This window comes from Petaurus breviceps, unplaced genomic scaffold, assembly GCF_028583685.1.
Source record: "Petaurus breviceps papuanus isolate PSGF00001 unplaced genomic scaffold, PetGlider_PUasm1.0 91041, whole genome shotgun sequence".
Taxonomy (NCBI): Eukaryota; Metazoa; Chordata; class Mammalia; order Diprotodontia; family Petauridae; genus Petaurus; species Petaurus breviceps.
The window spans coordinates 14223387-14238925 of NW_027187400.1; the positions used below are offsets into that span (position 1 = coordinate 14223387).

The 15539-nt window shown below is 40.5% G+C and overlaps 2 protein-coding genes across 2 annotated transcripts in view; one reads left to right on the plus strand and one right to left on the minus strand.

The window, feature by feature from the left end:
* Nucleotides 1-2418: 2418 nt before the first annotated feature.
* Nucleotides 2419-15539, plus strand: part of LOC138154412 (aflatoxin B1 aldehyde reductase member 4-like) — a 351006-nt gene continuing 337885 nt past the window's right edge. Inside the window, exon 1 of the mRNA XM_069079155.1 lies at nucleotides 2419-2424. The gene's annotated coding sequence lies outside the window, so the exon portion shown is untranslated. The remainder of the gene's footprint in view (nucleotides 2425-15539) is intronic.
* Nucleotides 6908-15539, minus strand: part of MICOS10 (mitochondrial contact site and cristae organizing system subunit 10) — a 45358-nt gene continuing 36726 nt past the window's right edge. Inside the window, exons 2-4 of the mRNA XM_069079164.1 lie at nucleotides 12230-12277; nucleotides 9958-10067; nucleotides 6908-7147 (exon numbers count right to left, since the gene is read on the minus strand). Coding sequence (XP_068935265.1) covers nucleotides 7139-7147; nucleotides 9958-10067; nucleotides 12230-12277 — 167 coding nt within the window. The 3' untranslated portion in view covers nucleotides 6908-7138. The remainder of the gene's footprint in view (nucleotides 7148-9957; nucleotides 10068-12229; nucleotides 12278-15539) is intronic.

Sequence of the window (15539 nt, forward strand, 5' to 3'; positions counted from 1 at the left end):
AAAGACAATAATACTTACATTTCTTACCTCCTAGGGTTGTAAGGAAAGCAAGTCTTATGGAAGTTTATTAGATTGCTTGCTCAATACTTGATTTGTTGTTTTTATTTGTTTGGGTTTTTTTTTTTTGCTTTTGGAAGAACAATAGGAGTTGTGACTTGCCCAAGGTCACACAGCTAGTTTTTTATGTTGTGTCTGAGACTAAATTTGAACTCAGGTCCCCCTGACTCCAGAGCCCGTGCTCTATTCACTGCACCACCTAGCCGCCCATTGTTTTTGTTTTAAGGCTACAGGAGGATTTTGGAAGGATCAGAAAACCACAGGATTTAGAGCTGGAAGAGACCCTGGCTATCATCATAACCCACTCACTCCCACTCTGTGGGCAGGTAGGTGGCACAATGGCTAGAGAACTGGACTTGGAGTCAGGAAGAGCAAAGTTCCTATCTGGCCTCAGACATTTATTAGCTATGTGATTTTGGAAAAATCACTTAGCCTGTTTGCCTCAGTTTGCTCAACTGTAAAATGGGGATAACTGCAGCATCTATCTCTCAAGATTGTTGTGAGGATGAGATATTTGCAAAGCACTTAGCACATTGCTTGAAATGTAGTAGGTGCCATTTAAATACTTATTCCCTTCCCTTTCAGATGCCTGGTAAACCACGAAGTTTTTGCAAGGATCCTAAGGATCTAGAACTAAACAAAAAATGTCTGTAGACTAAATAATATCTCACATGTACACAACCTACTTCTCAAAATGCATGTAGATGCTGTTGTGACTATTTAGTAGGTTGTCTTTATGGATTTTATCAGTAGATACTGAAAATTAGCTACTATTTAAAGAGGTCTGTAATTCTTTTTTTAACATTAGAAAAGTCTTTAAATTAAAAAATATTGAGAAGTATTGACCTAGTCTATCAATTCCCTCATTTGACAGATGAGGAAACTGAGGTCCACAAACAAGTTGCCTATCAAACAGAACAAGGAGAAAAGGCATAAGAGCTTTGATGCTACTTTTTCAATGAGTATTAAGAATATATAATTAATGTGTAGTTATTTGAGTAACTTAAGAAAAAAACATTACAAAAATGCAAGGAATTTGGTGTGCTTTCCAGCACATTTTAAATTATCTTATGAGGTGTCATCCAGGAATCCATTAAAAAGAGCCATTCTATCTTGGACATCACTTATCCTAACCTAGATAGATCCCATAAACACTGGGGTTGCATTTTCTCTAAGTTTTATTAAGTATAGAGAATCATAGAATGTTGAAGTTAGAAGTGAAGCAGAAGAGATTTTGGATGAAACAATGTCAGAGCTTGAAGAGTCCTGAGAACAGAGAATGTCAGAAATAGGAAACATTGGAAAGGAAGAAAATAAGACCTAGCAAAGAGGAGGGACTTGCTTAAGGTCACAGTTAGTGAGGGGCAGAGGTAGGATTACAAACCAGGCTTGATTCCCTGTCTCTTATTCTATATTATATTACACAGCAAACTCCAATTATGTCATATGCCATATTTATTTCAAATATTAGTCTTCTGATTATTTGTAAAGGCAGAAAATAGACCACTTTGCCATGAACAACATTAGGAAAGCTGCACTGGCTTCCTATAAACAAAGATTCTAATTCCATTTTGTAACTGACTTGTTTTTTGATACTGGGTAAATCAGTTTCTCTCTGAGTCTGTTTCCTAATCTGTAAAATGAGGGGATTGGCCAAAATAACCTTTAAAGTCTCTGCAAGTTCTAATTATGTAGAAAGACCCATATATCCAATTCTTAGGAGTCCCAGATTCTCATGTCAAAATCTTGCTCTACAAAATGAGTAAATTTGCAAACTGCTGCCTTTGGTCCACCATGCTCTGCCCCCATGTTTACCCTCAAATGATCCTTTTTGGATCTGAGAAGGAAGTGGTGATTGCAGCAGACTTGAAGGAAAAAAAAAAACTTGTGATCGCTTCCAGATGAGTTGATTATCTAAACTTAACATTCCTCCTGGTTCTTAGAATTTCCACTTTTGGCCTTCCACCTCCAGCCTTCCACACAATTCAAAATGAAACAATAGGAAACAGCTTCTGCCCCAGGGTCATTCAAGATGAGAGCTGACCCAATGCTATAGATAACATCCTTGTGGAAACACTTTGCAAACTTTATTTGGTCAGAGTCAAAATAGCCATTCAACAATACAATCAATCAAATTAGACCACACCAGCAAAATGCAATTATAGCTTGGTTGTATATACATATACACATATATAAGGTAAAAAAAATGTAAACAGAGATTTTGAAGAACCAAATGCAAAATTACCCAGTTACGGTCTGTCCTGAATCTCTACATTTCTTATACCAAGCCAGTGAAGATGTCTTCTTGGAGCTACATGAGGAAGGTAATGTTCATTAAATGTTAACCCAGCTTTTGTACATGGGGGGGTACAAATGTACAAACTGAGCTAGTGTTATTACTAGTGTTATTACTGTATTCAACTCAATAAGCAGTAAGTAGCTACTCTGTGGACGGCACTAGGGCAAGTGAATGAATGAATGAATGAATGAAGCCTTTCCTAAGCACTAATGTGCAGAGCACTGCAGATGCAGACAGAAAACTAGAACAGACCCTACTCTCAAGGAGCTCACATTCTAATGGGGGAAGAAACACATAAAAGGTTTTAGCTGCAGATTAGACGAAAAGTTCATGGAACTTAGGATTCATCTTCTTTAATGTCATATACACTGATAAAACATATTCATTTAATATACTGAACCACATCACAAAATTTAGCTAAGGTGTAGTATCTCTACAGTAGTTTACATGTAGTAGGAGGATATGATATACATAAATAACCCAGAATACATAGTAAGTGCATCAGAGGGACATAACAATATAGAATACATTAAGGGCATCGGAAGAGGTTCAAAATACAGAACACAAGGTAAATGCATTAGGGAGGCACAAGAAAAAGGGCCATGTAAAGTGGGGGACGAGGGAGTTGTAACTGCTCAGCTGTTAAGTAGAGTTACAAAAAGAGGAAAGGCAATCCTTGCCCTCAAGGAGCTTACAATCTAATGGAAGAGACAACATAATGTGTAAACAAGCTATATACAAGATAAATAAGAAAAATTAATAAAAGGAAGGCACTGGAATTAAGGAAGATTGGGAAAAACTTCTTGTAGAAGGTGGAGTTTTAGCTGGGGCTAGAAGGAAGCCAGGAGGCATTTCCTAAAGTAGGAGAGTGGGAAGATTAGGAAAAACTTTTGGAGGTCTTTGAAGTCACTTCTCAAAATAAAGACATTTGTGCAGTAAGGCTAGCCATATGAAACAACTAGAAAGATCCTTAGAGGCCATCTGATTGAAAATACCCCAACCCCAAATTAAGGCCCAGAGAGGTTAAGCCATTTGTCAGAGAACACAAAGGTAATAATTAGCAGGGGCAAGGGTGGCCCCAGATCCTCTGACTCCAGAGCTACTGCCCTTTTCAACAAACCCAGTTTCCTTTCCATTCTGATTAAGTTCTCTGTGATCCTTGCAATGCCAAGTTCATTCACCTAAATGAGTTCCAAATACATATTGTTCTGGGCCAAATTATACAGTGTCAACACTGAGTATATATATTTATATATGTTGGCAGGGTAGGATACTTTTGGGGTACCACCACAATATTCCAGCATCCTGTGCCCAGCTGAGTTTCTATCATTTTAAAGCCAGGAATTCTTTATATTTGTTTCTAGGAGGGTAACTATGTTAGAGAGAGCTGAACTCTCATAGCCATGGAGGGACAAGAGCCTCTGAGGAGTTGAATTGATAATTAAGTTTGAAGTGGAACAAGTATGTACTTTTGCCAAAGGCCCTGCCTGATTCAATGACTGCATTGAAGAAGGGAGAGGAAGGGGGAGAAGAGGGGACAAGAGCAGACAACATGTTTTGGACAGCATCTTGTTTAGATGATAGATAATGTGACTGGACAGAAACACAAAATACTCAACATTGGTTGAATCTGTCAACATCAAACTATTCTCTTGGCTAAACATTTATCAGAAGCTGTTTCCCCATAGAGCTGACCAGTTTCTTAACTGGTGTAAACTGTGTGTAAAAAAGGCCAAGGAGAAGGGGGTTTATCCAAATGACTATTGTTGACTGAATAATAAGATAGCAAGGTTGTGCTGATTGTACCAAGCTAGAGACCACCCTCCTCAATAAGATCCAAGGTCAGTGGGGAAAAAAATTGGTCTAACAATCCACACTGGGAAAACAAAGTAAATGTAGCCTACATCATGCAGGCGAATGGGTAATTCACTGATCCAGCTCATAACAGTATATATAAACAGTGTACAGAATAAGATTGGGCTCGATTGCAGTTAGGATACTGTGAAGGACTTTTAAAGATACCAAGTCACTGCTTGCCACAAAAGCCCACCTTTAAATTACATAGCTGCAAATCACAGGACACTGATCTCAAAAACCCAAACTGTAGGTCACCCAAAGGCCAATGATGGCATTAGAGAATGTGGAATAGGTAAATCTTCTATACACAATTTATAGGATCATAGAATGAGGAGGGACCCCAGACATCATCTAGTCCAGGAGTGGGGAACCTGTGGCCTTGAGGCCACATGTGGCCTTCTAGGTCTTTGGGTACAGCCTTTTGAGTCCAAGTTTTACAGAACAAATCCTTTTATTAAGGGGATTTGTTATGTGAAGTTCAGATTCAGTCAAAAGGCTGCACTTGAGGACCTAGAGAACCACATGTGGCCTTGAGGTCACAGGTTCCCCACCCCTGAAGTTCAATGCCCTCATTTTATAGATGAGAAAACTGAGGCCTGGTGAAACTAAGGGGTTTGCCCAAGGTCACATTAGTGGTAGGTAGTAGAAATGAGGTCAATGAGGTCAAGAATCCCAGAGGATGAGAAGACATGGAGCGCTTACGCACTGGCAGATGGAGTACTGACAGGGATGAACTCCTGGCTCAAATAAAGCATAGAGAGATACCACGAACAGACTGCAGTGTCTCTTCCCTCCTCATTTTGCTGGCAGGGCCGGAGAAGGATTGCACAATTTGTATTTTCACTTTGTCATTTTTAGAAGTAAATCATTCTTCTCTATGCCTGGCTCACACTGGAATAGAAACAACTTTTAATTAGGGGAATACCAATATTAGCTTCCAATACAAATACCAAGGAGGCAAGTATAAGAGGTCTAAACAGGTCCTTACATTCCCTTCTTACACAGTGTTTCAGTTAATTTAATAGAACCATACACATTTATATCAGGTACCTACTGTGTGAAATGAACACAGTGCAAAGGAGACACAAAGATAAATAAGGCACAGTATCCACCATGAAGAAGATTCAGATATGGTGATGGGGATATGATATGTATGCTGATAAATCCGAAGAGTCAATATCTATGTAGTACTTTAATGTTTATAAAACATCTGACAAATATTACCACCTTTGATTCTCACAACCACCCTGGGAGGTAGATGCTATTATGATATCCATTCTACAGTTGAAGAAACTGAGGCAAACAGGGTTAAGTGACTCACCCAGGGTCACACAGCTAGTAAGCATCTTGAGTCTAAATTTGAACAAGGTCTTCCTGACTCCAGATCCAGCACCATATCCACTGTGCCACCTAACCAGGCCTTAAATAGTACAAATGAGAATGGAACAAATGTAAAAAGTTAATGTGCTATCATATCAGACTGAATGGAAGGTTCATTTCCCATTTGAAATCAAGGAATCAGAGATTTCACAGGGGAAGTGGCATTAAAGCTAGGCCTTTAAGGATGGGCAGAGCGTCAACAGGCAGAGTTAGGGACAAGGGGTAATTCCAGGCATAGGAAACAGTTGTTAGCAAAGGCATGGAGGTAGAGAAACATAGGGTCAAATTGGGCTGGATGTCAATGGGAAGATAAAGCTGGAAATATAGAGAAGTGCTAGGTTGTGTAAAGCCTTGAATGCCAATCACAGGAGTTTGATCTTTTTAATGGGTAGTGGGAAAGCCTACTCTCTCCCAACAGCCCTGGCTGCTGCCACACCAGAATCAGATAGCAAAGTAGATAATTGAATTGTGCCAACACCAGTTCCCCTAATTGATGGTCTAACACTCTCAGATGGTTTGCCAGAGCCAAAACTCATCTGGGCTTCAGTGGTGTTAATGTATGTAGGAAAGGAGGGCTCTCCAACATGACAAAGAGCTGTTCCTTATGCCCTTAGGCAGGAAGGAGAGAGATGAGGCTACATATTTTTAATCAATCATTATAACAACTTACATAGCACATTATATCTATTGAGAATTCAGAAGTACTGATTATATTTGATTTTGTATTGCATTTTTCTTCATGAGGCAACCTAGTGTAGTGACAAGAAAGCCGACCTCAAAGCCAAGAAGACCTAGGGTCAATCTTGCCTTTGACATATAATGGCTGTGTGGCTCTGGACAAGTCCCTTAACCTTTAGGTGCTCTGAGGTAGAGAAGGTGCCAACCTGCCCTGGCAGCCTTCTCACCTGGGACTTCTCTAGACCAATGAGATAACAGGTCCAGTTCTTGCTATCAGTGTACATTTCAGTCCTTCCCCAGACCTTTTCTGTTTATCTTTTATTGCATCAAATTAATTTGATATTTATCTCCCCACTGAGTGCCCTGCATAATGAGGAAAAGGCAGAAGGGCAAAAAGCCTCTAAAATTCAAATTCTGTTCACTGTAACCAGCAGCAGCAGCAATCTGCTGGCCTGAGATATACAAGGTGGAAGCTGTTCTGTAAACCATACATCAGGGCATGAGTGGGGAGGGACACACAACAGCTGGTGTTTTGGGAAAAACGCTTGAGTAGCTTCAACCAGGTGGTCACAGCTGCTGGCATTTCAGTCTTCCTTACAATCACAGCACAGAGGAAGAAACACACAAGACCTCATCCTATTTTCATTTAATTTATTTCTCCTAAGACCTTCTTCTTGCAATTTCCAGAGAGAAAATACAAAACAAGAAACAGACTTGGTTTCAAATACATAAACAGTGTGCTGGAGTATAAAGCATTTACAGATAACATTGTTATAGAAGAATTTCAGCTTACTCCAGGGCACTTCAATATTCCTGAGGAATAAACATGATTTCTCTTCCTCCCACTGGGATGTTCTCAGTCATAAGTCACTGCTCCTGTAAGGCAAGAGCACTCAGATTATTGCTGCAGAGACAGGGTACAGGTTCCCTGTTTTAACTGCCCGATTCATGCCAGACCCCAGGGTTTCAGTGTGGCCATGATCTTCTGCAAAGTCAGAGGCTGGGACCTTGCCTTCTCCACTGCTGGGAAGCCTCCTCCGTGAAGCACTACTCCTTCCCATCTCACTTCACAAAGGATGAGATCCTCCAAGTCTTTTAAAATTTAAACAAAGCCCCACCAGCCATCTATGATCTAACTAAACTGTTACAGATAGACTTGGGGCCACTAATTCATCTAAGCCTCAAGTCAGTATCACACTCATTTTGAAGAGGAAAGGATGACAGCACCAGAGCAAAGACTCAAGTTCTGATAAAGTAACAAAGCCATTCTCTAATGGGGCAGGTCTGGTTTTTGGGGAAAAAAAAAAAACACAAACCATTTTCCACTCTAACCACCAACCGTTAAGTAGACACTGTGCAGCTAATCACCCTTGGGCCACTACCCATGACAAAACATCTTGGACCAATGTCAAGGTTTGAAACAATTAAGTCTCACTGGCTGGCCCCCCTTCTTTTAGCCCAAGCACATGGCTGGTCTGTGCCAGGAAAATGGCCAGGCAGGGAGGGAGGGGGGGGCTGCCTGTTCTCAGCCTCAATGCCACGCAAACAGCTGTGCTGTTTCTCAGCACCGGCCCACTGATGACCTCATCCTGAGCTGGACCACCCTTAGCTACAGGACAGAAATTATTCAGTGCAATGGGAGAGGAGGTTGCCAGAGTTCTTAGCACGCCAACCCTCCCTGCTCCAAACCCTCTTTGGTTCTCACTAAGTCGTCTTACAGCAGGTCCAACGTGATTTAAAATTAAGACTGCCAAACAGCTAGTAGAGTCTCGTTATTTGGGCTTGGGATCTGGTAACCCCATAATTATAGGTGGCCTTGGGTAAGTGACTTTCCATTTCTGAGGCTCAATCTCTCTATCTGTGAAATGGCTTCTGTGAAGATTAATACAGTGGGTTCAGTTCCTAGCTGGACCTTCAACGCCATTTAACAAGGGGAAAAGGTCCTTTGCCATTTTTAAATGCTTTCTTTCATCAAAGGTCCATGTGGTTTAGGCTCTACTTTGTAGAGAGGGCTGAGGCATGAACCCACCATACTAGAGGAAGAGATGTATTTTTTATTAGCCTATCACCAAAACATCTTACCAAGGGACCGTCCTACTAAGTAAATAAGGACAGGGAAGGTTGTTAACACTCTAAGTTGCACTGTACATTGTTGCCTCAAATCATAGGATTAAACAACATAAAGGCAAATCAGTCAAACTCCCAAAATAACAATATTTGTATACACAATGTCAGATCACAGCATTTAGAGCGGAAAGGGCCCTTAGCGATCTTCATGTCCAACTTCATTTAGTAGTACTTTAATAGATGAGGAAACTAAGGCCAAAAGGTGTCAAAGTGACTCCCCAAAGGGATCTAGTAAGTGGAATAACCAGAGCATAAATCTTTTCCAAATTCAGCCATGTTTTCACTGTACCATACTTCCTCCCAGTGTATGGCTGTGTTATTTCCCAAACTGTTTCAATAACCAACATCCATCTGGAGACTAGTCTTAGAGGGGCAACAGCACAAGCAGAGGGCTCTAGCCACCATAGCGCCGTGTGAGACCATTTCAGCTGCTTATTACCTATGTAACCCTGGGCCAGTCACTTAGGCCTCAGTTCTTTCACCTGCTAAAAAAAAGGAGGTTAAATAACACGGCCTCTAAGATCCATTCTAGTTTAAATCTTGATCCTCTGAACGATCTGCATGATTTTGTAGAAATCCATTTACCATTTTTAACCTCAATTTTCTCCTTTATGAAGTAGGAGGCTTGGAAGGATCTCTAAGGTTCCTTCTTATGATCCTATAAGATACCTTTCAGGCTTTTTTTCATATTTTTTTGTTCTATGGTCTCTTCCAAATCCAAACATTAAAAGTTCTAAGGTTCTTTGCAGATCTGGCAACGTATCTGTTCCCAAGATTATCACAAATGGTTTAAATGCTTATTAGCAGGTCGATAACTCCTCGGTGCCTCAATTTTCCCACCTGTACCAAAAAACAAAGACCAAACCAAACCAGGTAATCCCCAGCTATTATAAAACTAGGTTATGAGTGTGAGATACTACAGAACACTGAACCCGGAACAAAGTTGTTCTATGTGTATTGTTCGTTTGATTCCAAATGAGAAGCTTTCAAAGACAGAAATCTATATATCTGAAGGTTTATCTGAATGTGAACAAACACCTGAGAGTAGAAAAGGCTGAATCTCTGGTTGATTTGGCTCTCAAGACCCAGAGAATTTAGCACTACATGTAGAATTCAGAGCCAGAAAGAATCTTCCCCATCACTTTATCAAAGCCCTCATTTTAAAGAGTTGGAGCCTGAACCCAGAGAGAGGGTAAGGATCTGGCCCATGGTCACAAATGCTAAGGAGCAGAGCCACCCTTTCTCTCCAAATCCAAAGCTCTTTATAAAACAACACATGGCTTAAAGGTTACCCTGCAGAAGAGAAGACTGAAGGGAAATAGCAGAGCTGTGTTCAAGTTTTGACTTGTGTTTAGGGATGACCATATTCACTTTTTTAACACAGTTAAATGTCAAAATGCATTTTAGAACCTGATGGAGCCAGAAGAGCTCAGAGAGCTTCTCCAAGTTCTCTGCCATGGGTGGCGCTCTTTAGCCCTGGCAAAAAACATATTTCCTCTGGAGGAAAGAAGGCAGAATGAGTCAATATAAGGGAAAGGAAATATCAGTTCTGTACGTACTTTGACATATTTTCCATGCAGAAGATATGGGGCCTGGAAATCATGCTGACAGTTGGAGTAAGCCATTCCCAATCCCATGCCAGAACCAAAGGCTAATGGCCACATCCTTCCTAAGGGAAAGAAAAGCAAAAAAGAAAAAAAATACCAATCCAAAAACATTAAGAAAAAACATAGCTGATGTTATTACCCAAGAATACCAAATACACTAGCCCTCAACAAACATTAAATCCTTTCCACATCAAGGAAGAGAATTTGCCAGCCTGCCTTAGCTCAATCCTGGCCTTGCCACTTCCTGACTGTGTGACTGTCAACAAGTCACCACCTCTCAGGGCTTCATTTTTCCTCCTTGATCAAATAAGGGTGTTGTGCCTTCCAGTTTTGATACCCTTTGATTCTATTGGCAATGTGTGTGCTTCATGGCAAAGAAAGAGCAGGGAAGGTCAATTCACCAACTCTTCTAGAATTCATGGGATGTTACCAAGATCTGACAACTTCAATAAGCAATTTGTTAAGTAGCCCTACAGAAGAAGTCAGAAGGATCCCTTTTCCTCATGGCATTCAAACTGATCTATCTTTCATGTGACTATTAGTAAATGACAAAGCTTTTTTTTTTTTTTTTGAGGAGGGCAGACAGGGCAATTGGGGTTAAGTGACTTGCTCAAGATCACAGGCTAGTTTTTTGTGTTAAGTGTATGAGGCCAGATTTTAATTCAGGTCCTCCTGACTCCAGGGCTGGTGCTCTATTCATTGTGCCACCTAGCCGCCCCAATGAGGAAACTTAATATAATTACATCAAGTCTACTATTACAAGCTTATGGACAAGTCACCTTTTTTCTCTCTGGGTCTGAGTTTCTTCATTTTTAAAAGAAGGGGGTTGTGTTAGATTAGGGGTGGGGAACCTGAGGCCTCAAGGCTACATGTGGCCCTCTAGGTCCTCAGGTGTAGCCCTCTGACTGAATCTAAACTTCACAGAACAAATCCCCTTAATAAAAGGGTTTCTTCAGTAAAACTTAGATTCCGTCAAAAGGCTGCATCTGAGGACCTAGAGGGTCACATGTGGCCTCAAGGCCTCAGGGTCCCTACACCTGGGCTAGATGATCTCCAAATTCCCACCCAGTTCTAAATCTATGATACTATGTTCTTCATACACCATTTTTATTCTTTGTAAGTGAAAAGGATCCTAAAATATTAATCCACTAATTAGAACTTCTTATTTTATGGCAACTTTGAATATGCTCACAGTCATTTCTTTACAGTAAGACTGAACAACAAAGCATGGACATGCTGCCACATGTGCCATAGTGGAACTCTGCCTAGAACAGTAAAGGTGGCCAAGAATGACGTGTGTCTGTGTTCCTGTAACTTGTATCAAGAAGCCCCCAACTTTTGGAAAAGACGGGGTGGTGTGTCACAAGCCCTGAGGCCTAGGGCAGGCACTTATATAAGCAGGGGCAAACTGACTGTCCTCTTGTCTTTCTCCCTCCTCTGGAAGATGGTTACCTTGGAGGATTGTTATGTATTAGAAAAACAGACACATAATCTTTATCAAAAAAGAAAATGTCTGCACCCAATAAAGCATGCTAGACAGGTCTAATAACATGATTGTGAAATCCCTTTTAAAAAGAAAAGTAGCTTTGTTGCTGTCTGCCCTTTGCTCACACCAGTCTCCACTGCTGTCAGGCCCTTCTTTCCTATCCCCTGTTCCTCAGTTCAAATGCTGCCTCCTCTGGGAAGCCTTCTCTGATTCAGTCAGAAACCATCTCATTCCTCAAGCACACGCTCCACACCTCTGAGGATACTAACTTCATTTCCCCTTGGATTAGATTTGTGTACATGCATCATCACCCCTGTTAGGCTCTAAGCTTCTTGAGGATGGGGGCCTTACTGCTTTAATGTTTAGTCCAAAGAAGATTTAGCTGTCTTCAAGCTAAGCTAAAACCTTGGCCTTACTAATCTTCCTATCTCCCACAGTGCATGACACAGAGGAGCTTTGTAGATGGCAAGAGTTCAATAAAAGTTTGTGGAATGGTCATCAAAATGGAAAAGTACCAATTAATTAGAAATCTGTTTTCCTGCTGAGCTTTGTAATTTCACAAGTGCCTCAGTGAATGCTCAGAACAATTTCTGAGCTGTCCAACCTATCTGGACTGGATCTGAGTCTGCCTTACACAGCACTGAAAGGGCTGGCACCCCCAAGTGTTTGCTTTGCCCCAATATTTGCTTTTGAGTTATTTACTCTAGCACACAAAAAATTTCAACAATAGACACTTACTTTTGAAGAACGTAAGTGAGAAAACAATTCCCAATCCAAACCCTGTACCTGTAGAGAGAACAAAAAAGAGCCATGTTAAACATTTTTATCAGAAAACAAATTATGCTATCCATATTCAATACTGCCGATCCAATTAACATTTAATTTTTAGATTTTTGTCCACCAGCAAAACACAGAGCTATGTCCCCCTGAACACCAGGAGCAGAGTTGCAAGTACAATTCCCAACTCTAATAACCTTCATTTTTGTCCTGTCTTCCTGATTAAACTGTCCAATTCTTTACAATATACTCAGTTTCTACTTCAACAACTAGAGATAAAAACTTCATTCCTATACCTCACATAATGACAGTACAACAGAACTGGAAGACAACATATTGGAGAGAAAAGGGACTTAGGGTCTGTTTACTTGATTCAAATTGCAACCATGCTACTATGTGACCTTGGGAAGGTCATGTCACTACCCCTCTGGGTCTTTGTTTCCTCTTCTGTAAAGTGAGAGGGTTTGATCAGGTCAAGGGTTCTTAACCTTATGTCACTGACCTGTTCTGGGAGCCTATAAGCTATGGATCCCTTCAAAGAATTGTGTTTTTAAATAATTGAACAAAAGATATAATTTCTTTTCCCATCCAAGTTCACAGACTCCTTGAAATTTATCCACTTACCCTGACCCATTCCCTAGGATTAGATACTGTCTAAGGCTCCTTCTAGCTCTAAAGCTATGATCCTACGACAATACCTTAGCAGAAGATAGTTGGTGTTCAAGACTTAGACTGAAGGTCTAAGAAAAAAATTTACTTAGAATCATAGAACCTGAGTTCCAATACCAGTTCTGACTGTGTAACCTTAGACAAGTAACATCGTTTCTCTAAGCTTCAGTATTATCAAACATAGAAATGAGGGCTTGGAAGACTCCTTCCAACTAATTTTCATACAACAAAGTCTCTAGACCTATGACCATCCTAGCTGTTCTCCTTTGTATAGTGTTGTCCACGTCCTCTTTCAACTGTTGGTGAGAATAGTACACAACCAATCCAGATGTGTGTGGAACTAAGACAGTGGACATCAACTCCCACAACCTAGACACTACGTGGCCTGAGGTCATGATGGCATTTCTGGCTGCCATGTGATCCTATTGAATCATACTGAGCTTGCAGTCCACTAAAATCCTAATGAAAGGCTCTCCATGGCTCAAAAACTGGTGGAAAGCTTTCTTCAGAGACTTTCGAAATTGCTACAAAGCACTGCTACATTCCCTAGGTTCTCTCACCCATCCTGAATGAGGATCTTACCCAGAGAGTAAAGTATTATAAATGAGACACAGTAATTGTGTCTTAGGACACATTTCAGGTGAAGGAAGTATGTTGAAGAATCTTAAAAAAAGCCCTTTTCCTGAGGTAGAATGGTACTGGCCTGGGAGTTGAAAAATCTGAGTCTGAGTCCTGCTTTGCAGCTTTCTAGTTAAGTAACCTGAAGTCCTAATCTAGAAAATGGGCTAACAAAAATACTTGCTCTACTGATCTCATAACACTGCTGTGAAGGAATAATGCAACTGAGAACAGCAAAAGGCAGCTATACTTCGATTAAATGTAATTATAAACCTCAATCCCAGGGGAAAGATGATAATAACTAGGAAAATAATAATAACTCTTTCTCTTCATAGAGAAAAGGCAAACTATGGTCATGGAACACTGCATATACATGCACCATCAGAAGCATTCACTATTTGAGTTGGTTTTATTTAACTGTTTGTCTGTTACAAGAGACCGTTTAACAGAAGGGCATATTGGTAAATGGCTTTAACTCTTTTTAAAGAGATAATATAGAAATGTGGGTTATTATTGTCACATCTCTAATAAAGTCATAGAAGCATACATTTAGGGCAGGAAGGGACATCAAGTCCAACCTCCTAATTTCACAATGGGGAAGATGGGGCCCAGGGAGGTTAAGTGTCTTGCTCAGGTTCGGGTTAATACCTAATAAGTATATGAGACAGTATTATAATTCAGGTCTTCTGGACTCCAAGTCCAAGACTCTCTCTCCCCTGTGCCACCTCGCTGTCTCCAATGCCCCAGAATCACAGAATTTGGAGTTGGAAGAGACTTCAGTGACAGTCTATGTAGCCCAACCCATGCCTGAACAAGAATCCCTTCTTACACCACACCCAAAAATTGACTGCTCATGAGGTTTTCCCTTGAGGTCTCCAAGTGAGGGAGCAGCTCCCCCCATTTTGGACAATAAAGTGTTTGGTGAATTCTTCCTCATCTCCAGCCTGAAGGTGCCTCTTTGCAACTTTTACCCATTATTCTTAGGTATGTCCTCTTTGGCCAAGCAGAACAAACCTAATGGCTCTGCCATGCGACTACCTTTCAACTATCTGGAGAAAATCATGTTTCCCCAAGAAGACATCTCTTCCCCAGACTAAACACCCCCCAACTTTTTCAAGGGATCTCATGATATGCACTCCAGACTGCTCATCATCATTTTTGCCACCATCTGGAAAATTTAGCTTTTCAATGTCATTTCTAAAAACGAAGCGGTGCTCAGGACTGAGCACAATATTGCAGATGTCTTACAAGAGGTCTAGTGCAGAAGGATAATCCCCTCCCTAGTCATGAACACTGTCTCTTAACAAAGCCTACGATTCCATTCACTTTCTTGCCTGCTCTATGACACTGCTGACTCATATTGAACTTCCATTCCACTAAACCCCTAGATCTTTCTTAGACAAGCTTCTGTCCAGGCATGCTTCCTTCATCTTGTACATATGTGTGAAATTGAGTCTTTGAATTCATGTAAAAGACTTTATATTTATCCCTGTTAAACTGGATCTTATCAAAATCTGTCCAATGATATAAGCCTGTCAATATCTTTATGAATCCTGACTCTTTCACCCCCTTACTTTGCATAGTCTATAAATCTGAAAAGCATGCCACTTATATCTTTATTCCAAGTCCCTGACAAAAATGTTAAACAGCAATATATCTCTATTTCATCCGAGTCCTCATATAACCTGAAACTAAAGATGACTGCATTTTGAATCTGGCCATCCAATCAACTCCAAATTCACCTAACTATACTGCTGTCTAGCTCACATCACATCTTTCCATCTTTTCCACAGGAATAGCATAAGCCTATATCAAATGCTTTGCTAAGGAGTAGTTAAATTATCTCTACAGAATTCCCCTGACCTACCAGAACAAGGAAGGATCAGAAATGAATGAACACAATAACCCAGTGTTTGATCAACCTGAAAAAATAAACTACTTTGGAAAGAACCTCCTATTTAATAAGAACTGCAGAAAAAAATGG